We start from the raw sequence: 26,179 nt of genomic DNA on the forward strand, positions 1-26,179 counted from the left end.
ACATTGTAAAACAATTATAACACAGGTAGCTCCCAAGTCACTGGACAAACTAGATCCAACAAACCAAACACAAGAGCAATTTGATAGCCATTTTCTTACCACTTCATGACAATCTAGAAGATTAAACTGCAAGATGAAAGTCTCCACATGTTCAACCAACATAATTTAGCTAATTGCTCGATATTGAATGAGGATTTAGTGCACCATTGCTGGCTTCTGTGCACAAACAGGGATTTAAGCATTAAAGATTAATTTAATTTGTGATATATAAAAATATTAGGAAAATAATCTGCTGTCCTACTTCATAGCAAATCATATAAAAAAATTAATTTGCTTAAAAAGTATAGTACTTTAGAAAGAGCCTAGTTATACCTGCAAGCTTGTACGTACAACCTGCAGTTCATCTTAAGATCCATATGGCTGTTTATTGCAATGACGGATTTGTCTATAAGCACTATTAACATTTCCCTAGCATTTTCCAGGGCTACATACTGTAGATCTGGAGAAACAAAAGGTTTTAGGAATCCAGTTAGTGCACTAGCTAAATGCTGCACACATACACTAGCCCATTCTCAAAGGAGCAAAGCCAAACAAAAGATAAACCCAGTATGTGGTTAATAGACCACAGGAGGACATCAAGAACCAACAATGTCTGGTGTATATTTACTTATATTGTGCATCCTATTTTCACCATCAATACCTCAAGCCATTGTCCCTCCCCAAATGAGGATATACTGTTTAAGTGTGGGACTACACATTACATAACTGGACTGCGCAGGTTTGCACCACATGGGGGCAACTAACCAAAGCCTGTATTAAAGGCAAAGTGCTGCGCATGTCAGGTTTGTGCTGCATCAGCAATGTCTTCTTCCTGTGGCGTCCCTTCTGTTAATTCCAAAGCTATTTTGTTTGGTGCATCAACACATTCTGTGGACACATAAATGACACATGCCTACACTACAAATTGGGATTTTGCTGCTATCAATACATTGAATGGCTATTATTGTCGCCATTTCATAGCTTATTGCACCTAGTTGATCACATCCATCATCATCATCAGTAAACAGTAGAACTCAAATGCAAAAAGTCACACAATTGGGTTCATAAGCAGTTCAGCATGAATATTTGATTCAAAATGCCTTGTTTCAATGTTACTCATCACCGTGTTGGCTGCAGAGCCAAGTAAAATGTACAAGCAGGTTGTGTAATTTACAATTACAACTCATATCAGTCAGCTCTAATTCTATTTCACTGTATGCAACTGTCCATTGGAATTAGGTCTCCTACAATAATTTGTTAATTGATTGACTGACTGATTGATTGATTGACTGATTGATTGATTTTACAAGAGATGCAATTGTCATAGAACCATTGTGTTTTCTAGAAATTGTTTCTCGTGTGTGTTTTTGTTCTAGTGTTCTTATCAAGTGGTACATCAAAATCTGAATTAAAAAAAAAAAAACATTTTGGGGAAAATTCTCAGGATTCAATAGAACAAGATGCCTGAGGTGCATTAGCAACATGACTTTTTTGGCAGTCACCATTAAAGTTGAGAGTACTTTATTGTTTCTGTGTAATAATGGTGATTAGTGGTTAACTTCAGACTATACTTGTGGATTATTAACATTTTACTCTGAACGTTGCCTGTACAATTAACAAAGGTTTTATGAGGTGACAGTTTGAGTTAAGTTAATTTACTGTAAGATAATGCAAATAGCAAATTCTGAACTCCCAGCATTCCAGAAGGGATTCAGTCTGACTTTAGAGGTTCCACTAACTACACTGTTATGTATAAATTCTAAGGTCAATTACTGTGGCATTCTTGTGCATCTGGATAATCCGTCACTCTGAAATAATGAGCAGCTCCTGTAGGCAACATACTTCAATGTGCAGAGCCTTAAACACACATGAGATCGAGTAGGGAAATGACACTTACCTTAGAACACAGAAAATGGCAATTTCTATTCATGCAAAATGTAAGCAATCCAAATCACATTTTGGGTGTTTGTGTGTTTTTTTTTTTAACAAGTTTAGACATTGTTATACTGTAGATGTTGTAAGCAAGGCCTTCTAGCAAAATAGAAACTAACACTTAGTAAAATATTACTTAATGGTAAGAATTAGACGCTTACCTGCTCAGATGCAACTATGCAATATACAGTATATTTAAAATTACACAACTACTGAAAAATGTAGTTAGTGACAGTAAACAGCTACATCAAGCAAATGGAACAATGGCATGTCTCAGCATCACAAAAGTGCATCTTCTCCTACTTGAGTATGTGTAATGCCCAATTATTGAACCACAACTTGCTAGATTGTGCTTGGTTGACCACAAAAAAAGGAATAAGGCTTTACCTTGAATGCTGAGTAGGGACCTTAGAAGCCAAGTTTCCCCTCTCTGCCCTGAGGAGGAGAGTCAAACGGCAAAGATCAGACGCCCACTTACCCCACAGGGAGAAGAGGTGAGGATCACAGCCAGGATGGGAGGCCCACAACACTATGACCACGCCTCACACAACAAAAAACCCATTATTTGAACCATGGACAGCAACATATAATGTTCTTTTGCCCGTGTCGTTGTGTCCTCTCATACAGCAGGCAGGCCACAGATTGAATGTGTGAAGCAAAAGCTGCACCTACCTTGAAGACAGCTATTTAAAAGTGCCACTGACCTCAACTACGTTATTGGGTACGTGAATGCCATCGGGTAATAAATTAAGAGCACAGAGTTCGGAAGTACCTTTGGTTTTACCTATGAGTTTTGATGAGATGGTCCATATTGTAAGCAAGTTCCAACCAAAATAAGGAGAACAAAAGGAGAGGAGGAGACACCAATAAGCGCAATGTTGGATAAGGAAATGAAAAAGAGAAAGAGGTTTGATGGTTGCACAATCTGTATGTGCAAATACAGATGAAATGGAAACAAAAATGGAAACAAATATGGTTGCATGAACAATGGCTGAAGGATAAGCAGGAGCTAAAATGACAGAAACCTCTACATTGCAGTGATTACAATGAAGGCATTATATTTAAAAGCCCTTTCGTTAACACAGTAAACCATCTAAATTTACTGTAAACACAGAATGAGGAAAAAAAATGACCTAACCAGAGTGTGGAGTCAAAAAGACAATTCAGCTCGTAAAAGTGGTCATTCACTCTGAAGAATTAACATCAACGAGGTCATTCTAATGAAAGACCACATTAGAAGTGTCAAGTTTTGTCCTGGTGTCAAACATATACATTTCAGATCACAATGACATCATTAGGGACAATGGAGGGAAGGCAGGAAAAAAGGAACAGAGCTCATACCTTGGTCGCCCATCATCAGGTGTGCCAGACCTTAAAAAGGAAAACAAGAGCACAGTCAGCAGAGAACAAGGGATCATGGGAAGTTATGTAAAAAAAAAAAAAAAAAAATTTTTTTATGTAAAAAAGGGACACAAAGGCATCTCTTTTGATAGTAGATGTCTGTGTTACTGGAAGGGATGTGATAAGGAAGAGTGGGAGGGAGAGGAATAGGAAGGTGTGCACACACAGGGTCAAGCCTGATGAGCATTCACAGTTGGAATGCGTCATCGGCTACTTACTCATTCAGACATCGTCATTAGTGTTTCATCGTATCCGAGATTTAAAATGCACAGATTTTCATCCACAGTGAAGAAGTCCCACACCAACTTCAACTCAGTCATCCATGTATCATATGGACAATAAATTTATTTAAATATGCCTGTCACGAGCCCAATAAAGTGTAGAATAGACTAACAATTATCATTCCGGTTATACAACCACTAGTATTGTAATGTTCCAAATACCATATACAGTATTCCCTAATAGTGGCCTCCACTATAATAGATGCCATTTTCTAATGCATGGTCCACAAATTAACACCCCACCTAAAATAGACATCTCCTTTTTCCTATTGGCAGAGGCCTTTATTTGTCTATACACATTTTAATAATATTCATCCATCCATCCATCCATTTTCTGAGCCGCTTCTCCACACTAGGGTCGCGGGCGTGCTGGAGCCTATCCCAGCTGTCATCGGGCAGGAGGCGGGGTACACCCTGAACTGGTTGCCAGCCAATCGCAGGGCACGTAGAAACAAACAACCATTCGCACTCACACTCATGCCTACGGGCAATTTAGAGTCTCCGATTAATGCATGTTTTTGGGATGTGGGAGGAAACCGGAGTGCCCGGAGAAAACCCACGCAGGCACGGGGAGAACATGCAAACTCCACACAGCCAGGGCCGGGGATTGAACCCGGGTCCTCAGAACTGTGAGGCTGACGCTCTAACCAGTCGTCCACCGTGCCGCTTTTAATAATATTAAACAAATTATACTGGAAATTAATTATATAGACATATATTATGTTCAACCTATATATAATGGTGCTTGGTTGAAATGATGCAGTATATATCACAGTATATGTCGAGTAAAACTGGAGTTCAAAACCAAATAAAATAAATTTAATGGAGAAATGCAGAGAAATGGCAAATGTACCAAGGCAGGATGGACCCAATTAATCTTAATGTGCATATATCCCTTGAAAATAAACACAACATTATGGAGTGACCCCTGTCAATTTATTGAAAGGCTAAGACACCATCTCCACATAATATCATCTTTAATAACTGCACCGGGAACACCGAATCCACACTTGAATAAATCGGGGAGAATTGGAACCTGCCTTGTTAGGTACTGCTCTTCTGATTAGAAATTATGTCAAATTGGCTTAAATTTTAACTCTTTAATGACGTTTTTTTTTCTCCTGAGGACAACGTGGCGTTTGTCTAATTGGATGATGTACTTAGCGAGTAATTGGGACACTGTTTCCATTTACGTGGAGACCACTATTTGCAGAAATATTTTTCTGAACTAGGCTCCAGCAACCCCGCGACCCTAGTGAGGATAAGCAGTACAGAAAATGAATTGATTTTACTGAACAGTGTTTGATTGTGTACTGAAATTAGCCTGCGATAAATTGTAGTGTTTCACACAAATATCAGTGCTTTTGTGAAAGTCGAACAGAAGAAAATTGCACAATTCCAGTCTGAGTCATCTCTAATCAAGTTATGCTTTGCCTTACCAAGGCCAGCCTCTGTGCACAATTGTATTGAATTTTCCTTTACATAACATTTGAAAATCAAATAAGGATAGTAAAATAGTAAATAATCATAATTATAAAAATAATTGTAATAAACAGCAGCGCTGACTTCTTGATTGTGCTGTATAATCATTCAATGAAATTACATCAGCATTTGAAATACTTTTTTCTCAACACTTAAACTGGATGATATTTATGTACAGTAGTAGCACAATGGGGTGTTAGGCAATTATGAATGTTAAAAAATAATTGGTTGACTTCAAGTTAAGGGCCTTTACTGCAAGAATTATTAATTAGAAAGCACCATAGTTTAAACTAATCTTTGGAGAAAGAATACAAAATATGTTGCGTAGGCATACTGTATGTGGCATTTACAGTATTATTTGACAGGATTTTCAACCCTTTTGTTGATATTTATGAATTTGTTGAAAAAAAATTCCTATCTTTATATTTATTTTAGACACAGCTAGATGAACAAACAACTTGAAACCTTGGTGGAGGCAATGATCACAACCTGATCATCCACACTTACCATATCAACAACACTAATGCAACAGTTGCCTGCATCAAAACATTTGCTAACATTTATGTTAGGGTCCATCAGCCACGAATATTCACATTCGCACACCCGCTTTAATAAAGAGCTGAAAGCCAGGATTATACCCACCTTCAGTATATTTTTCTTCTGGAAGCACGGACAGGCAAAGAGAAAGAAAGGAAGACATTCATTAAGCAGCATGCAGACTTGGACTGGCCTTTGCATGGTAGCATGCAAGGCATTGAAAAATCACATGCAAGAGAGCTCAAATAACCCCTAGATTTCTTATTTTGTACAAGTCTTTCCTGTCCTTATTCATACAGTGGAGTACATGGCAAGGTTGAGCCCTTATTAGTTCATCTGATTTAAAAGTATTACATTGCCCTGAACATTTCAGAGGCTGATAAAACATCTAGCAGGATTGTTAAACGACTTTATAAAAAAATATATATATTTTTTTTAAATAAAAGCTATGAAACATAATGCTTGCGGGCTGTACAGCACATCTTCGGAATTACGCATTGTGTTATGAAGGGCACTTTAATTCATTTATTTTAGCATGAAGGACTTCAAATAAATTTAATTCATGGCACTGGATATTTTTTCTGGAAAACAAGAGCTGCTCGAGGATACTTGCATTGCAGAAAACAGGAAAGAAGACCCTTCATATATATGTGTGTGTGCGCGCATGTGTGCGTGTTTGCGCACATGTGTGATAAACAAATCCACCGTGTCAGAGCAGGCAAAGGTGAGCATGTGTTATCCACGTGATTTGCTAATTGAAAATATTGCACAGTGGCAGTTCTCTGCCAATGAAAATTCTTAAATTCTATCTTTGGGGTGAGTGATGTGCAGAGGTGAGGGGGAAAATCATGTGACACACTATTCAAGGAGTCTAAGAAAATAAGATTTTTACAGTATATGCATGCTTAATTAAGATTTTTGCAGCTGTAGCACATGCAAAATTAGATGTTTAACGCCCATAGACTGCCTATAAAAAAGCAAAACAGTCAGTCAGTCATTAAGTGATTTCGCCAGGATTCATTCTTGGCTTAAATAACACACAAAAATACTTTTTTTTTTTTTTTTAATGCGCTCATTATATGGATTTATTTTCTAATAAAACTAAAATCCCAAATGCAGTAACATGCAATGTCTAATTAATGTTTGCCAAAAGAAATCAGGCCAGTTAGAAACAATGGGCAGCAAAGACCAATTTAACCCACAAAACAACTTCCTACCTCCTTAAAATGGTTTGTTGCCCAAATTCAAACGATGATTTGACCCACGAACTTACCATCATCACTGGTTCCCTCTCAGACACCATGCACAAAAACATTTAGATCAAAGTTTTGTGAACAATGTTTTCGATTCTGTTTTAGATGACGAGTTTGTCTATGCCTCATTAAAATAAAAATATAGTCCACTTTTTTGCAAACATTTTTTCAGCAAAATTGTAACTTTGTGGAATGCTTCATTTTGACTCATTGTTCACCTGAATACTTTTAAATACTTTGTTCACAAAGCTTGATGATGAAAAGACTTGCTGAAAAAGCATACAAGCAAAGCATAATGATATTTGTCAAGCAAACAAATAAGGATGTAAAGACTGCAAAGACTGAAAAAAGGCTAGCAATGATGCCTTTACTTCACTATATTTGAAAGGCTAGACCTTACATTATTGATAAATGTATATTTCACACTGTACAAAGGTGTGGTGTGGCTTATTGTAACTTCTGTTAAATAATACATTTATACATACATTAATACTGTGACTTTATTTCTGTAAAATTAAATACTAATTCTCTAAAATATAGACTTTTTCATTTATTAAATCACTTGTTTTATTATTTTAACTTAATCTACATGAAATGCAAAAACGTTTTTATCATTGTATGTTGACTTTCTTTCATGAAATTACTCATTTTTTAATTAATCACTTCATTCCTTTGGTCTTATTTTCTTTTTTAAATATTGACCCAGCGGCACGGGGGGCCGACTGGTTAGAGCGTCTGCCTCACAGTTCTGAGGACCGGGGTTCAATCCACATCTGTGTGGAGTTTGCATGTTCTCCCCGTGCCTGCGTGGGTTTTCTCCCGGCACTCCGGTTTTCTCCCACATCCCAAAAACATGCAGGGTAGGTTAATTGACAACTCTAAATTGCCCATTGGTGTGAATGGTTGTTTGTTTGTATGTATGTGCCCTGCGATTGGCTGGCAACCAGTTCAGGGTGTACCCGGCCTCCTGCCCGATGATAGCTGGGATGGGCCCCAGCATGCCCCCAACCCTAGTGAGGAGAAGCGGCTCAGAAAATCGATCGATGGAAATATTGACCCAAACAACTAAAATTCCATCATCATGTTTTCAGTGATGACTAAATGATAAAAAATTGTGAAATACATTATAAGAATGTAATCTACAATCTTTTGATGCCACAGTTATGACGTCATTGTCCTGCTCTCTAAAGAAAAAAAGCTTCACTCGAACAGCACAATAACCTCCTATAGGCCATTAAAATAAGCCGTCTATAACACAAACTCTTTTTCTTTCTCTCTCTCTCTCGCTCTCTCACACACGCACACACACACACACACACACGCACGCACACACACACAGACTCCACACCCTTTCTTTCACAAATATACCCAGCTGGTTACATTCTAATCCAGAGACATAAATCCATTTAATCCCCTTGTCAAAGTGATCCTAGTGCTATTGTGCCGACAACACTACACCAAAATGCACTCTGCTGTCTATCACACACAATCTGCATCTTGTGCTGCTGATCATTTTCTAACAGAAACTCACAATGCATGTACAATAATTCCATTAAAAAGTCAAGGTACCACTTTTCTGAATGAAACATCTGGCGTGTAATGACAGAAAACAAATTGAGGAAGGTTAAAAATTATGTAAATTGTTTGTTTGTTCTGCCTCATTGCTTTTGACCATGAACACAAAACTCAAACTCAACAGTACTGGGACACTTTGCAAATACTGTGCTGTGAGTAGTATTGGAAGATTATTTTATTGGCCTTTGCCGCTACAGTATACCATCTTCCACAGATGTTGGAAGACTTTCTATAAAATGATGGAATGTGTCGAGGGGAATAATTGTAAAGTTTTTGTGAGAATTAAGACAATATTGTCTTTTGTCTTTTGGTTTGCTTGCCCTCCAAAGCCAGAGTAAGACCAGCATCACGAAAATTATTTTTCTAATACGATAATGAGACTTTTTGCTTTCAAATGAGCCTGCATAACGACTGAACTGCACCCTGAAGCCCGATAGTCCTCACATGGAAAATAGCAACAACTCTTTTTAGGTACTACTATTTGTGTGAAAGACAGTGAAATGGGAATCTGAATTGAAGACTAAGTGTGAAGACACAAATACTTTGTGATATTCCGCTGTGCATCTATAATTGGTCTATTTGGTCGACTTTATGTGCAGTATGGTTTGCTTTTTTTGTCTGTCTTGCTGCATTCTAGTAATTTTATTTCCGGACCTCGTTTGGGTCTTGCCATTTAGATCCACACACCTACTGTATGTTGAGTTGAGATTGTCTTTGTTACCCATGCTGCATTACTAGTGCCGTTGCTTCCCTGCTGTGTTAGATGAATAACTCTCAGATGGCGGGCTCTGCTGAGTACTTTAATAAAGGGCTCCCCAACCACTATGCCACGAACTGGTAACGGGGTCGCACAGGGAGACTGAACAAAAAATATTCAGTCTTCAGAGCCTGAAAGAAGTTCAACTTTGGAAGTCATGTGTATCCACCTGTGCCTCTGTCAAAACGCTCATCTTTATCACATGATACAGGAAAAAAGTAACCCCTCAAGCTAGCAAAATTGTGTTAAAAAAAAAGACGTATTTGGGGAGCTTTTCGAAAAGCGGAACAGGCGAAATTATGACACAGAAAAAGCGCCTTAAACTTCCAAGAAAGGAAAAGCTGTATTTAAGTACTAAGAGCAGTATAGTCCTACTTACTTCCAGGTAAAAATGTATTGCTAGTTGACTCGCATGCAGCAAACATGCTGTGTATAGTATGTCATGACAGGCTTGCAAATGAGGCAATGAAGCTAACACAACTGCTTTGGCACATGGAGCGCAAGCAACTGCGGTTAAAAAACGAGCCTTTGGAATTTTTTGAAAGAAAAAAAAGATTACCCAAAGATGGGACCGGGTCGTTGAAGAGAAACAAGCGCAGGGCTCCCACCAATTATAGCAACTACATTCAGCGTAATGGTGAGTAGTATATTTATCCATCCATCCATCCATCCATTTTCAACACCGCTTATCCTGGTTAGGGTCGCGGGACACTGGAGCCTATCCCAGCTGACTTCGGGCGAAAGGCGGACTACACCCTGAACTGGTCGCCAGTCAGTCGCAGGGCACATATAGACACGGACAACCATTCACACTCACATTCACACCGTCACTGAGTGGGAAATGAACCCACCCTGCCTGCACCAAAGTCAGGCGAGTGTACCACTACACCATCAGTGACAGTATATTTATTTATTTTGTTTTTATTTGTTTCTCTTCTGGTCCATCAGGTGGACCCCCGCTATTCATGGGGGATAAGGACCAAACCCTACCAACAATAGCGAAAATCTACAAATAACGGACGGCATTATAAGTGCACTGAAAAGAATGTTCTTTTTTTAACCGCCAAAATTATTGAATAAGCAGGGACGTACTGCCAATAAGCGTATTTCACGAAAAATGGGAGTTGGTCCCACCCCAAAAAAATTACAAAATTTGAAAAGTTAAAAAATTATAACAAAAATCAGTAAATCAGTAAATCTGCGGGTGCTGAACCGCGAATGTACAGGGGTCCACTGCATGTCTTTATGTGAAACCGGTCCGTGGCGCAAAAAAGGTTTGAGACTGCTGCTTTAATACACTGTGCAGCAGCTTGGCCTTGAACTGACTTTTGTCTATGACCAACAGCTTCAGTACCTTCATTAGGTCTCACCCCTGCCTCAGTGTTTGGTACTTTATCATGTTTTCTCATAAGCCACCACATATTAATGTACTGTATGTCTCTTCGGCATTCGTGGATATGAAGGTAGTATTGATTCTAATGTTTTGGTTACGTTAGACATAGGTTATCAATATGCTAATAAAGCTTTGAGTAACTTCTATGGGGTGTCTCTTTTCACGTTGTGTGTGGTATACAGGGAATACCCTGGTGGCGATGTGTGTCCTGCTGTACTAATTGTTTACGTGAAACTTAAACTTAACTGATGAGTAGGAAACTCTCCGAGAAGTTGAATCTACTGAACATGCCATGCCAGTCATATTGTGCAGAAAAAAATGCTGCCTGGGAGAGTTGCACCATAGTGCAGGTCTGTGTACCTCAACTCCCCATAGCTGATGCCATATTATTCTCGAACTAGATGCAACTGCAGCAACAGCGCCTCTACTGGTTGCATCCAAGTAATATAGTTATTTTTGCCTTTACTGCCTCACAATTAATCAATAATCAGTTTCACACAATCAACATTTGTTATGATCAATTAACTGATTAATTGAATGTAATGCCTGTTCCTAGTTATGATGCCCAATTAGTAAGTGATCATATCTATTAAATAACCCTTCATGAAACAATATGTTAAATCATGTTAAATATTATGATATCCACATACCCAAACAAGAGCTTCATTTCTAAATAGCCTCAAAGTGAAGCAGTTTTGTCATGCTGCTATTCTTTCTTTAAAAAGTAGGTCAACTTGAAAAAAAACTAAATTGCAACACTGAAACATGATTGCTAAAAAAGACTTTCATTATTGAAATACTCAGTTAATCATACTGGAGATATGTTTGAAGCAAATGTGCATGTTTGGTTCAGGGCAAATGAAGCAAATGAATGCAGAGATGGGAAAAAAAATATTTCTGCATGCAGAGTTCAATCCAATAAATAGCCTTATGATCAAATTGATTGGTGATTTATGCCTTTGATGTCTGCTGAAATATTTCCATACATTCTGTAGGGTAAGGTATAATTTTATAATGAATTTAATGACATTTTTAGGTTATAAATGTGGACTTTGAATTAACTTTCTTTGGTTTTCTTCAGCACTCCCGCAACCCTTGTGAGGATAAGTGGCTCAGAAAATGGATGGATGGTTTTCTTCTTTGTGTTAACATTATCTGTCACATTGACTGACACTTGATAGTTTGCCTACATAATGGCTGTTCATGTTTTAAGTCTGTAAGTTGTTGTTGTTGTTTTGTTGTGTCAATCCTATTGGTTGACGACACGGCGCGCTGTCGGAGAGTTGTCATTGATATTTCACACTACACGGAAGATGTCCCAAAAAATCTAACATATGAGACTTTTCATTTTGGCGTCATAGGGGTATTGTAGAGCCAAATCATTGGTCATGGATTATTTCATACTACAAGACGTTTTGCCCTTCCCGACAAAATATGTTGGACCTGATCTGGGAAATCACATGCGATAGCTAATCAGGCGAATATCAGGGCTAAAATTCTGTAGGCTGATCTAGGCATAACACTCTTAGGTTTAAGAGTAGTCTTGGCTGTAAGCACATAATATGCATCCAAGGTAGGATTGCATTATTTTCCCATTTTTGTTTTAAAGCTAGAAATAGGATGATAAATATGCTTAGAGAATGTTTTTGTGATATCTAACATACAGTATTAACATGAATTTCTTAAAAAAAATTTCATAACATGATGCATTAATGAAATATAAGACCTGTCTGGTCTTCAACATGTCTGCTGTATAGTATATAATTACATTTTATCGTGATGATTACATAATCCTGTTTGAATTTATTTGGATTAGAGTCATCAGAAAATGTTTCACATAGTAATGTGTTTTACCAAGTATTATCTTCATGTAGGCGGCACGGTGGCCGACTGGTTAGAGTGTCAGCCTCACAGTTCTGAGGTGTGGGGTTCAATCCCCGTCCCCGCCTGTGTGGAGTTTGCATGTTCTCCCCGTGCCTGCGTGGGTTTTCTCCGGGCACTCCGGTTTCCTCCCACATCCCAAAAACATGCATTAATTGGAGACTCTAAATTGCCCGTAGGCATGACTGTGAGTGCGAATGGTTGTTGGTTTCTATGTGCCCTGCGATTGGCTGGCAACCAGTTCAGGGTGTACCCCGCCTCCTGCCCGATGACAGCTGGGATAGGCTCCAGCACGCCCGCGACCCTAGTGAGGAGAAGCGGCTCAGAAAATGGATGGATTATCTTCATGTATTTGCATGCAAAGCCATGGTGGTCTACATTGTGACTGGTGTATACTAAAACCTAACTAAAGAAAACTATACTGAAACCTCTTATAATAGGAAAGTAGTTTCCGAAATTAACTTATCAAAAGAGAAAAGAACAGTGAATATTAATTATTTGTATGCAGTATTGTATCTCTTTTAAGTTCATGCAAATGATAAGTAGGCAACAGGGTGTTTGTAACTCAGAATGCATTCATACATGGTCCTACATAAACAATGACTGGGAAGATTGGGAATGATGGATAGATCTAATGCAGTCTTGTGCATGAACCAAATGGGAAAATAACTCTTGTTTGAATTATTACAAATTACAAATCAGATATATGTCCTCAGCATATAGCACAAGGCACAAAACCGAGACACATAAATAGAACATACACTGTGCAAGTCTTCAGACAAAGGTCAAAGCCACCAGGGGTTATGTTGTTAAATCACAATTTGGCCCAAAATCAAGAGTAATGAGTCTAAGTGAGGCCTCATCTTTTACCACTGTCGCCTCAACCTAATGCATCGTCCGACCTGACGAGAGTTAGTGGTATTAACAAAGCTCGTCGTCTCCTCAATTATGGATTTTTATTATGGATAGGAAGTGTGGAAAGAAATGGAGAGAACATGCAGACCAGGTCTGCTGATGGGAATCGAAAAGTATTATGGCTTCACGTCTAACAATGAAGTAAATATTGATGACTGAGCATGACATAGTTAAAAAATAAAAATAAATGACTGACAATTATTGGAGCAGGAAACGTCTTTTTTCTTGCTTTCTGGCATGTAAAAGTTACGAAAAGAAGACAGATGTGTTGGAGAACCGGTAGAGTCTGTGTTATTTCTATTCCTATTGTTGTACAGGAGTGACATTCTTTGCTTTAACGAATGGATGAATTTCAGCATGGTTACCTCCACCCTTTACGTACCATACTCTAATTTATGCCCTAAAGAAAGGTGTAAAAAGGTTGTGGCGTACAGATCTGTTATTTAACTTTTGACATTGGAACCATGACTACCTAACTGTACTCCTTTACAGAATATGGCTTTAGGTCTGCAGACTGTTACAATTATTACTGCAATTTTACAGAGAAACAAGTACCGCATTTTCACGACCATAGGGCGCACCGTATTAAAAGGCGCAGTCTCAGTTACGGGGTCTATCTCTGTATTTAGCACATACATAAGGCCCACCGTATTATTGGGCGCAGGCCAACATATGGTATGGTAAAACATACGCTAGCTTAAAACATACGGTAGCATGCATGCACGCTAAAATAATGTTTTTAAAAAGGCAGCGGGAGAAAAACTGAGTTTGGTTGTGCTTTATTGAAGTATTTAACAATGTACTCACGTTATTTTTTGATCAATCCTCATCCACAAATCCATCAAAGTCCTCATCTGTATCCGAAATGAATAGCTGGGCAAGTTCTCAATCAAAGACGGCAGGTTCGAGTCAGTCTCGTTGCCGTGCGAAAGCTCGAACAACAGTGCAAGCAGACACGTTAGCCCCAGCATCCACAATCCATTCACAAATTGTGGCGTAACTCGCCCGGCGCTGCCTCCTAGTCTTAGTAAAGCTGTGTTCGCCATCTGTCATCCATCGCTCCCACGCTGCTCGCAACTTCACTTTGAACGCCCTGTTTACACCGATGTCCAGCGGTTCGTCGAGCCTCCCGGAATGATGGCAAGCCCCGAGTTATTCTTTGCTCATCAATCTATTGCTCGAGTTGGTCTTCCAACTCTGGCCACTTTGGCTTGTTTCCGCGTTTTGTTTTTCTTTTTTTTCCGCGGAAACTCAGCTTCGTCTTCTTGACTTGGTAAAGCTCGTTTTCCTGCTTCCTCCACTTGCGAACCATGGATTCGTTGATCTTGAATTCTCTCGCGGCTGCTCGGGGGCCCTTAGCCAAATCAATGTTGTTTTGCACAATGCACACCCCGAAATGCTCCTAGTCAGTTAAGTGGTTAAAAAAATAAAAAATAAAAAAGTAAAAATTAAAAAATTAAAAAAACGCCGCTATATCCCTACTGGGGGCGTGGCTTTAGCGTCCTTCCCCTGTCCTCAGCCACGTCCGCTTTTCCTCTGTGTAAGCAGCGTGTCGGCAGGAAATGCTTAAAATAAAAATAACTTTTAAAAAAAAGTCGAGCGGAGCGCTCATCACACAACATTTATAGATGTTGGAACTCAGTACACACATAAGGCGCGCCACATTATAAGGCGCCCCGTCCATTTTGGAGAAAATTTAAGACTTTTAAGTGCGCCTTATGGTCGTGAAAATACGGTATAACATTTTTTAAGATAGGGACTGAAGTTAAAGCCTACTTGAGTCCAGATCACTGAGTTCTGTGATCAAAAGAAATCTAGTAATAATGATGTTAATGACATGATTAAGTGTATTATGCAGCTATGTCGGTATGTTCAGAGCAGATGGCGTGCTGACAATGGTCCAATGGTGATCTTTTCAGAAAGGCAGGCCAAACAGAAGGGGATTTCAGAGAGCAGATGTGCTGAAGGATCTTGTCATTCTTTCACATCTTGTGGTTTGGACTGATCCAACAAGATAATCAGAGCAGCTTATACTTTAGTTCTTATCACCTTAATCCTAAGATTGACAACATCTAGGATGGCGTTACAGGCAAGGACACTCACTTTTCTTCTGTGATGCAATGATGGTAATACACTCCCTTTGTGAGAGACTTACAAAATCAATATTCAAACTTGTCACGTATTACATAACAGATCTTGCAACCTTTTGTATAAGAGTCAAAGAGTCAATTTTCACAAAGAATGTGCAAGAAGTCATTTAAAGAACTCAAACTTGTGCTTTTTACTGCTAATGTGTGACAAATCCCATCTGAAGTGTGAAGTAAAAAAGTTATAGCGTAACTGTTATTACCATCAACATACTGTACATTCATCCACAGTATAGATACAAAGACACTGACGTGGAGAGGCAAAACCTTACGAAACGGTTTTGACTTTTGCACTGTTCAAATCAAATGGCGGATTTTAACACTTAACGAGCACTAATAAAATGTAAAATGAGCTGAGCTGCAAAATCTTTCAGAAGTGTGACACAAATACCACACTATATTACAGACTATGGGGATTGTATCTCTTAATCTTTCAAATTTGACAACCTCAAAGGGTTTCAACTTCACGGAGAAGTATGGAATAAAAGCTGATTCATGTTACACTTTTTGAAGTTCCAGATTCCAGCTATTAAGAAGTGCCTAAATGGACACTGTTGTCAAATTATAAATATCATCTACAGTCTGGAATTCAACAAATAAATGTTCCTGGATTGTGAGGAATCGATGTGTTTAATGATTGATTAATGTGGTCTTGCGGCAAAATGGAGTGCATTTCTTGGCCGCAACAAGCAGAGGTTACTGGTTACTGGTTTGTCTACAGGACAATAACACCTAATTTGCTGTTGTCGTCAATGTTAAATTGTTAATTTTTGTAAACAAAGAATATTACAATTTGTACGAAATAAAAACAAGGGGCTAGGGTTGAGGCTCAAGGCGGTTTAGGATTGGTTAAGGTTTGGTTAGGGTTAGTGGGAAACATAATAACGCCGCCGCACTTAAGTCACATACTTCTTTTCCTGTCTGGAAACAGGAGGGCATGTTCTACAGGGATACAGCAGCCGATCATAGTGCAGCGGCGCGTGTCCTGGGGCCAGTAATATTAGAGCAAGGCGTGTCGTTCCTGGAAACTACAGTATGTGGAATCCTAATAACACATCTAAACACCCTTTGACAGTCACTAGCAGTTGTACTTAAACTAGGCAGAAATCCCACAGGAAATACTTTAAGCTTTTGATACCAATATCTGTCTTTAGACTCACCGACAGTAACGGTTGGTGAGTCTAAACAGGCAAATGAAGCAAATGAATGCAGAGATGGGAAAAAAAATATTTCTGCATGCAGAGTACAAGCCAATAAATAGCCTTATGATCAAATTGATTGGTGATTTATGCCTTTGATGTCTGCTGAAATATTTCCATACATTCTGTAGGGTAGGGTATAATTTTATAATGAATTTAATGACATTTTTAGGTTATAAATGTGGACTTGAGACAGACAAAAAATGAATTGAAATGACAGTAACGTACTATTAATCTGCCTTTGTCTGAGTGGATCCGCACAAGGCTTGTAGAAAATGACACTTTCCCAGATATGGCTTGTCCTCATGGAGTGATCGACGCAGGTTATAGGAAGCACTCGTTCTAACTTCCTGTATGATGAGCACTTCCATTTGCAAAGCTGAGTGTGAAGGATTGCGTGAGTCACTACTGAAGAACACGGCACACTGACTTAGTGGAGAGGCCGCCTTTATTGTGCGGGGGTCAGTTGACAGGTTTAGTAGCATTTCTGGGACTAGGTTATGTTCCTATTAATAGCTACATTTCGACCAAGCAATACAATTCAGTGTGCCATTGCATGCCTAGGATCAAGTAAACAATAAGCTTGTGTTTCAGGGGTCTAGGCAGGATGTTGACAGCTTGTCATCTATGTAAATAATGTGACACATTGCATAATAGGTCTATCCATCCATTTTCTTTTACCGCTTATCCTCACTAGGGTCGCGGACTGCTGGAGCCTATCCCAGCTATCTTCGGGCGGGAGGCGGGGTACACCCTGAACCGGTCGCCAGCCAATCGCAGGGCACATAGAAACAAAGAACCATTCGCACTCACATTTACACCTATGGGCAATTTGGAGTCCTCAATCAACCTACCATGCATGTGTTTGGAATGTGGGAGGAAACCGGAGTGCCTGGAGAAAACCCACCCAGGCACGGGGAGAACATTTAAACTCCACACAGGCGGGGCTGGGATTTGAACCCGGGTCCTCAGAACTGTGAGGCAGATGTGCTAACCAGTCATCCACCGTACTGGCTAATTCACCAACTAGACAAAGAAAATAAAGCATGGCACAGCATAGTACAGCTTTGTATCCTACTACCGTCATTATCCTAAATCCACAGCATTTTTCCATATTGTTTTCAGTTCGGTTCAGAAAATGAATATATTGTATATACAGCTCTGGGGAAAAAAATCAAGAGACCAATAAAGCACTGGATCTTCAAATAATTGTTTCATTTTCTGCAAATAAATGCTCTTAATGACGGTATAGTAACTGGAAAGATATATATATATATACTTGAACATATACCCATAAATAGCAAAATCTGAGAAACTAATAATTTTGCAGTGGTCTCTTAACTTATATATACACTATATATATACAGTATATATATAAATATATATATATATAGTATTAAGAGTATATATTTGTTATCAATGCCACCCCACTCTGCTAATACGACACCTAACAGCATCCACCAAATATGAAAATCCAATTAGTGAAGAGTTAGAAAAATAGGTGATAATGACCTTTATTGCTACAAATTTAACAATAATTTGCTACCTCCTCTATCCACAAAACTGAGGGAACGGTAACATAAAAACAATGCGCAATGTAGCAGCCTAGGAGCACTGCAATAACAGCCACAGACAGACATTCGAGCTTGTGGGGCAAGGAAGTGCACTGAGTGACTATTGTGAAAATATATAGCTCTAACAGCAGCCCCAGTGCACAAGTTGATTGACGACGTTTCCTTTATTGGAAGTAAAGGTTGGTTGAGACTGTGAAATATGACCTGGTCACTGCACACATATGTATGCTTTTATTGTTCAAGGCTGCCTTCACTGGCTCAAACATAAGTCAAACCCTGCCTATGAATCAGATAATGGACTAAATAAAGTGCTGCATCGTCTTACATGAGCTCTTTTTTTTTAACTGGGGCTGATTTATGTTTGGCTAATGTGCAGTGAAATGAGCAACATCATTTCATCTTATCAGGATGAAAATATGGCAATGCATCTATGTTATTTCTCTAATGAGAAACGGGAGCAGAGATTCTGCGGGACTAAGTGATAGCTATGAAACAATGCATTTAAATAATTGTTATAACCGATCAAAGGGATTTGTGCAGGCGTAGTCATGCAATGTGCACGCTTGCGATTGAGCAGAGGAGAGATGACAGTTGTTGTAGCAAAGCCAGTAATCCTTTCATCTGATCAAAGTAATAGAGCAGTATGAAATTATTTAATGGACAGGTAATGTCTAAATTTCAAGGTATTTTAAGGTTGACTCTGTGTGCTTGCATGAGGTAAGATGAGATATGGATGGAGGACAACTTGTTTACTACGCTGACATATTTGGATCTACCAAGCAAAAATATATTTTATTTTAATTATTCTGTTGAACCTAATTCTGATTGACAGAATTGTAAGCCTTTCTTGTTCAATATTTGGTTCAGAATACCAGCTCTGGTCTCAATTTTAGATGAGTGCTGTGAATTTGAATGCACAACCATTCATTGCATTTCTTTTGAGCAGTTAGTTGGTGATAAAGAAAGCAGCATGAAACATTTTGTAACCATACAGGAGAAAAATATGTAAGAGAACGCTGAATTGGTTTCTGTAAAAATACAATCCGTTTAATGCATTCAATAACATGCATTCATACAATGTCAGTCAGGGGGAATCTCTGAGAAATTGATGTCTGTTTTGCAGTATAACGACCCGATTCGAAATTTGTTTTTCTTTTTCGAACTAATATTGCAGTATAAAGACGTGTTACAAGGATCATCAACCACATACATTTCCAATTTTAAGTGCCAACAGAATTTACCTTTTCTGAATTATTGGTAACGTCATCATGTTTTTTTTTTTTTTAAACTTATAAATTTACCAGTCATGCGCCACGGTTAGCGCATCTGCCTCACAGTTCTGAGGACCGGAGTTCAATCCCCGGCCCCGCCTGTGTGGAGTTTGCATGTTCTCCCCTTGCCTGCATGGATTTTCTACGGGCACTCCGGTTTCCTCCCACATCCCCAAAAACATGCGTGGTAGGTTGATTGAAGACTCTAAATTGCCCGTAGGTGAGAATGTGAGTCTGAATGGTTGTTTGTTTGTACGTGCCCTGCGATTGGCTGGCAACCAGTTCAGGGTGTACCCCGCCTCCTGCCCGATGATAGCTGGGATAGGCTCCTGCGCTGCCGCGACCCTTGTGAGGATAAGCGGCTCAGATAATGGATGGATGGATTTACCATTCATTGTTAACTTGGATGTATGCATTTGAAAGGTGACATATTGTGGAAAATTGACTTTTTAATTGCTTATAAACAAATAGTTGGGTCTTTAGAGTGCTTGCCCGCCCATCGTGTGAAAAAAACCCACTGAAATAGATAGCTGTGAATATTTTAAATCCTTCATTAACCTGATGTCAGTGGAATAACACATTGGTGAGTGTGGCCTGTCATTCCTGATTAATTCAATGCATAGAATAAATCAATCAATTTTCTTTATTTTATTTATGTTATGTGGTCTCGTCGACATAATATAGCCACCCCTTCAACTGGAAAAAAATACGTGTAAATGCGTCCCAATGTCCCAAATCATCTACTTGTGCTAAACTACTGCCAGAAATATTAAACATTATAAATATGAAATTATATAACCATGCAGGCTCTAAAATTAGTTGAAAAAATAGATTCCGTTGAGCCAGTTGATGAACTACAGCACAATGAATTCATTATGCCAGTTCACAAGGTTCATGCATGTCTTTGTAGCCCAATCACAAAAATGTGAATCCAGCAGGACCTCAAACATGTAGACTATATGGATAACATTTTAATTAGTTGCACATGCCTCAATAACTATTGGCAATCCAGTGATAGCAACTTGGGCTGCAGGTAGAGGTCACTCAAACCTGACCTAACGAGCTTATTACTGTATTTTAAAAAATATGACATGCTTGATTGGGCCTATAGGCAAATTAACATTCAACCATTAGATATAGTTAATAGGGACATATGTCTAGAATATAAATCCCTGAAAAGTACAGAGTGATTTGATTATAATTTCCAGATAAATGTGCCTCCTAATGGGCAGACACACTGCACAAGATCAGGTTAGCATCAGAGCAATCTGATTGGATGTGACTGGCAATGCCATAGCGTCATGCATTGCTTTTTCTAGCCATGATCTCACCTTAGATCATATTGGATTGAGAAATAATACAACTTGTCCATTCAAAAAACAATTAGGCTGTATAGCATTAAAAATGTGTATTGTTGATTTTATTTTCACTACTGTAACATTTGATGAATTAAAGTTAGACTTTTAAATGTTTGCATTTAAAAATAAAAGTGATCTTGATTGATTTACAACTAAACCCACTCGCTGAATAGTGTTGGGGGCGAGGGGGCAGGGGGTGGGGGTACAATGCATGCTTGGTCTGTGCATGTGTTGTGTGGGGGATGAAAGTTGCACTTCTTAAATTAACTAAAACCAAAACAAACTAATAATAATTCTGGTTCCATACAGACAGGAATCTTGATCCGGATCCAGATTGAGGTCCACCTATTGAGGACGCCTGTTTTAGTGGATTGGAATCAATTGAGAAATGATGCAATATACTGTATAATACAGTGGCAAAAAGAGTAGTAGCCAAAACAATGGTGCATTATAGTCCAGTATTTGGATTATTAAATGACTTATTGTAGACACACCACTGACATAATGAAAGGTCGTGCACCATCATTTTGTGTTGTTCTACGCACCTTACATTATTGTATTTGTTAAGAAAATTTAATTCTACTACTCCATCTGCCTTGTGGTTTTTGCATCTAAGGCAAGCCACTGGAGGGATAACTTCATAGGTCAACCGATCCCAGCAGACCTGTAGGATAGGAATGGAAAAAGACCTTTGGGGATGGAGAGCACCTGCACGTTTTCCTAATGAGGCCTAGCAGGAGATCCACTCATTCCAAACAACAGCAGATCAATGGCACACATCACATTACTGGAACAAATAAATGGCCTTAATCAAATAGAGGATGGGATTGTTTCACTTTTGAAAGTATATTCACGTTGTAGGGCACAGGTATCAAACTCAAGGCATGGGGGCTAGATCATTTTATGTGGCCTGCAAAAACAAATCATTTGCATGAGCCTCCATGATTCTTGCTAATTATTTTTTTTATTATTATTGTCATATGTAACAAATAATATGGTTGAGATATTGCAAACATTTTTTTTTTTTTTTTACCAAACCCCTTTTCATAGTAACTTGAACAATAGTTGCACAAACTATTATTATTGGCTTCGGATTTTAAAACTAATTATCCATCAATTTGTTGTGTCTATATAAATATATGATTAGGCGATTAACAATTTTAATGGTTTCACAGACATAACGGCCCTCAGAGGGAAACCACAACTACAACGCGGCCCCCCCAAAAAACAAGTTTTTCTCCTCTGCTGTAGAGAATTTGAATTTTCCCCCCAAAACAAATCACTCAGTGTTTTGTGTGCAGCTTTTTACAGAGGACATTTTTACAGTCAAAGTGGATGCACGTCTTACCTTCACTGCAGTCTGTTCCTTGGAATCCAGTCTGAGAACAGTCACAGGTAGGTTTGTTGTTGATTAAACTGCACACTCCGCCATTTAAGCACATGTTAGCTGCACCGCACTGGTTCTTTATGACCCCTTCACTGTCCACCATGACAGATTCTGTGTTGTTGAGCTTTATGTCCATTATCCAACCAGCAAAAGGCGGCTGATCCCTGATGGCAGCGGATGTAAGTCGCAACGCCACCGATCGCAACTCTGGCGGGATCCCACCGACAAACAAATTGCTGAAAACGGTCATATCCCGTCTTTTGGATTTCACCTCCACCCATTTGATCTCATTGTCCACCATCAGGGTTGTGTTCTTAAAGTTTCTCCTTATGGTGACAGCATGCCACTGGCTGTCATTGACCGCTGTGTCAGATATCACGGAGGCGGGCTCGGCACAGAAGATGGAGAAACGAAGGCAGAGTTTCCCATTTAATAAGAGGAGCTCCAAAAAGTCGCAAAATCCCTCGTCGTCAAAGTAAACCAGAAGCCCGTGGGAGCTCTTTGTTTTCATGTTGAAACTCATTTCACTTTCGCAGCACGCATTCCAAACTGGGAATCGAGCCCACTGTCCCTGTGCACCTGTAAACTCCAGACAAGTGCCAATTTCTACGTAGCCACAAATGACCAGCCCGACCCAAATCAAATGGGCACTGTGATGCTTTTGTAAAACCATTGTGAGAACACTAATCTATGTAGGTGGCTAAATGTATTTATAGGAAGCTTTGCTTAAGCAAGAAGTATATTGGGCTGATTATGACAGAGAAGAGGCAGATAATTAAGGGTCTCATTGTAGGATAGACAAATCGAAGCACAATATTTGATCTTTGTCAGACGAAAAACGGTTATCACTTAATTTTTGGGGCAAAAATATTAACACTGCCTGGGCTGAATGTGCCAAAATAATCTGAACTGTTTCAAGGTCCTCTTGGCCATAGCTCTGCAAAGCAAACTAACAGTGCTTCAAACACAAAAATTGTTTGTAATCATGGAAGAGCTCCCCCTGATGCCAGTGAGAGAATTCACGGTTTCACATGAGTTGAGATTGAAGCCCTAATCTTCATGTTCATGCCAACATGGTTTTGGCTGGTAACTGCAAGGCTTGCTGTGGGCCTTTCACCCCGCATCCTCTCTAACAAAGTGAAAATAAGCCATATGGAGACAAAGTGGCTGATGAGCTCATCAAAAGAGGCAGTCTGTCCATCCAGGCAAGTTATCTGCAAAAGGAACAAAATGTCAGCAGCAGCCTTTTATTACCTTACTCATGGCTACATCTGCCTGAACCTTTAAATACTTCACAATTACAGAAGCAATAAGTTGTGTCAATATGAGAAACAAGCATTATGCGCCAAAACAAATAATTTTGCGCTTACAGCCAAACATCTACATTGAAATGCACCTAAAGTTACACAATTTGTAATTTGACTTTCAATTGAATTGGAAGTTGTCTGAAAAAAGTGCCTTTAAAGTAACTTAACGCACGCGAGACTTCAGCTCAGCGACCAGACGCATTAACTCCATCTCCGTTTTACTTTTACGTATGAAACCACCTCAGAAAGGCATCATATTTGACATAAGGATGATAGGTGATAATAATCTTAAAGCCAGAAATGCAACTCATTGCGACGCAGGAAAGTAGTACATGTACAGGTACACCTGGCTGCTCAGTACAAGACGTTCAAAGCATTCAAACAGTAACAGTTTTGATATTCTGTATTTGATATGCTTCCAGTAGATTCATTTAGTCTTAAAGAATAAAATCTTCATCTCGACAGGTAAACTATTGCTTTTCTTAGTGACTCTGAAATCTTGGGATTTTTCTGCAAGATCAATTACAAGACAGAAAACCAATGATGCAGCAATGATGTCATGGTATCCCCTGACAGCACTAAGACTAAGCATTAAATCAGCTCTTACTCATCCCTACATAGCTCACCATCGCGAGGGGTCATTTTTTTCATGGTATTTGAAGATACAGCTCTACTATGCTGTGATGTATTAACTGGTCCTCGATGCACTGTTTTCTTTGTCATTCCAATTTCGTGACACATTAACTTATCATTCATACACAATTTTCCTGAGGGGAAGTGTACTTCAAACAGACAGTCTTGCTCTTTGATGCAGTAAATATAATGGATTTTTTAAATCTGCTCAATGATTAGAATGCACAACAAGTAGATTTACGTTAGGATAACACCATCAGAAAACATAATTTATTATGTAGATGGATTATCAACTGTTCAAACTTAGCTCATATACTCTGCGATTTTACTTTTGCCCTAACTTCTGCACCTTTCTGTATATAAACAACGTTTTTTGCCATAGGGAATGACCGACTGGCCACTGCGTTTGAGAGAACAAAAAGACACGGGAAGAAAAATGTGCGTCATTTGCTCACAAAGGTCGATTTGTGTAAAGAAATGCGCGCGTTGTGTCTGCCTCAATTTGCTACTTGTATGATGCAGCGATTTGGCGTATCCCAAAATAGTCTTAGTTTAACACACATTCACGATAACGTGGCGTAAAATACATCATGATAAATTGCGGTTTTGAAAATGGTGTTAACTAATTACAGTTCATTCCAATGCACGTCGTTGCGTACCCCCCCCCCCCCCCCCCCCCAAATAAAATAGCGACGGCATTCGCAGCATCGTTTACACATCTCATACCTTTACATATTGCACCAGACGACGAGGCTAAGGAGTGTTATTTTAGATCTAAATGTATTTATGTCTTATTTTTTCACTCAAGTGTAGGGGTTGGTGGGAAAGGGGATAATCAAATGTTTCTCTATTATCACCTTCCTTTGGGCTCCGTGTACTTGTACCGGACCTTAAATGGTCAGCGCAAAAGGAACACAGGGGTGAAAGACTACACTTCAAAAACATGTTGGCCAAAACCATTTCACATCTAACAATATGTGCGCTGAAAAAAACGCGGGAGAAGACGGGCCACTTTCCCACTTAAGTCTTAGTTATATTGAGGTGGCATTTTACCTTCAACGTGCGTCCTTCCACCGTGTCCTCAGTTAAAATAAAAAATAAAAATAAAAAAACTCGTAAGGAAAGAAAAAAATGGGGGGGGGGGGGGGGTGGCAAGGAGCTTTCAGGTGAAGAGCAGAAGAGTGAGAATCCGGTTTTGGTGGAGGTGGAGAGAGTTGCAGTGTGCTTTCCCTGTTCAGCTCGTTCACGGACTGCGAGCTGCTCCAGACACAGCGATCCATCCACGTGACTCTCTCGTGCAGGGGAGGGGCTGCATGCAGCACCTCGGACAGCGCCTCGGCGTCCACACACTAACACAAACAAGACCTTTGAGATACGAACTTGTTTTAAAAAAAAAAAAAAAACGCAGCGATAAATTACAGTGCATATGCACCCTTTCCAAGGACGAATTTAAGCACTTTTAAACAATTTCAACAGCAGTAGCTCCTGAGCTAGGAGGATAGATAGATGGAGGGATCAAGGAGGCATAGATGGATAGGTTGGGTGGGCGGCCAGACGAATTGACCGACTGTTTTTGATCTGCTCAATGTGGATGGATGGATGGATGGATGGATGGACAGACGGATGGATTAATGGATAGACCAATGGAAGGATGCGTACATGATGGATGAATGGCTTGGGTGGGCCAGATCGACCGATAAATAGCTAGAACATGGATGGATAAGTGGGTTGGGTGGTTTGAACAATACTGTAGCTAGTTGGATAAATAGATAGATAGATAGATAGATAGATAGATAGATAGATAGATAGATAGATAGATAGATAGATAGATAGATAGATAGATAGATAGATAGACAG

The 26,179-nt window shown here is 39.2% G+C and overlaps 1 protein-coding gene across 27 annotated transcripts in view; it reads right to left on the bottom strand.

The window, feature by feature from the left end:
• Positions 1-25,589, bottom strand: part of LOC133486280 (neurexin-1a-like) — a 254,088-nt gene extending 228,499 nt beyond the window's left edge. For 8 of the 27 annotated variants that reach the window (XM_061791197.1, XM_061791195.1, XM_061791205.1 and 5 more), the window contains exons 1-5: positions 25,376-25,576; positions 22,344-23,596; positions 5,778-5,795; positions 3,313-3,342; positions 2,359-2,406 (exon numbers count right to left, since the gene is read on the bottom strand). In XM_061791197.1, coding sequence (XP_061647181.1) covers positions 2,359-2,406; positions 3,313-3,342; positions 5,778-5,795; positions 22,344-23,055 — 808 coding nt within the window. In that variant the 5' untranslated portion in view covers positions 23,056-23,596; positions 25,376-25,576. Of the gene's footprint in view, positions 1-2,358; positions 2,407-2,435; positions 2,756-3,312; positions 3,343-5,777; positions 5,796-22,343; positions 23,597-25,375 lie in introns of those variants that run through there. The other 19 variants (XM_061791209.1, XM_061791208.1, XM_061791222.1 and 16 more) reach the window with 9 other exon arrangements.
• Positions 25,590-26,179: the final 590 nt, after the last annotated feature.

Source organism: Phyllopteryx taeniolatus, chromosome 11 (genome assembly GCF_024500385.1).
Source record: "Phyllopteryx taeniolatus isolate TA_2022b chromosome 11, UOR_Ptae_1.2, whole genome shotgun sequence".
NCBI lineage: Eukaryota > Metazoa > Chordata > Actinopteri > Syngnathiformes > Syngnathidae > Phyllopteryx > Phyllopteryx taeniolatus.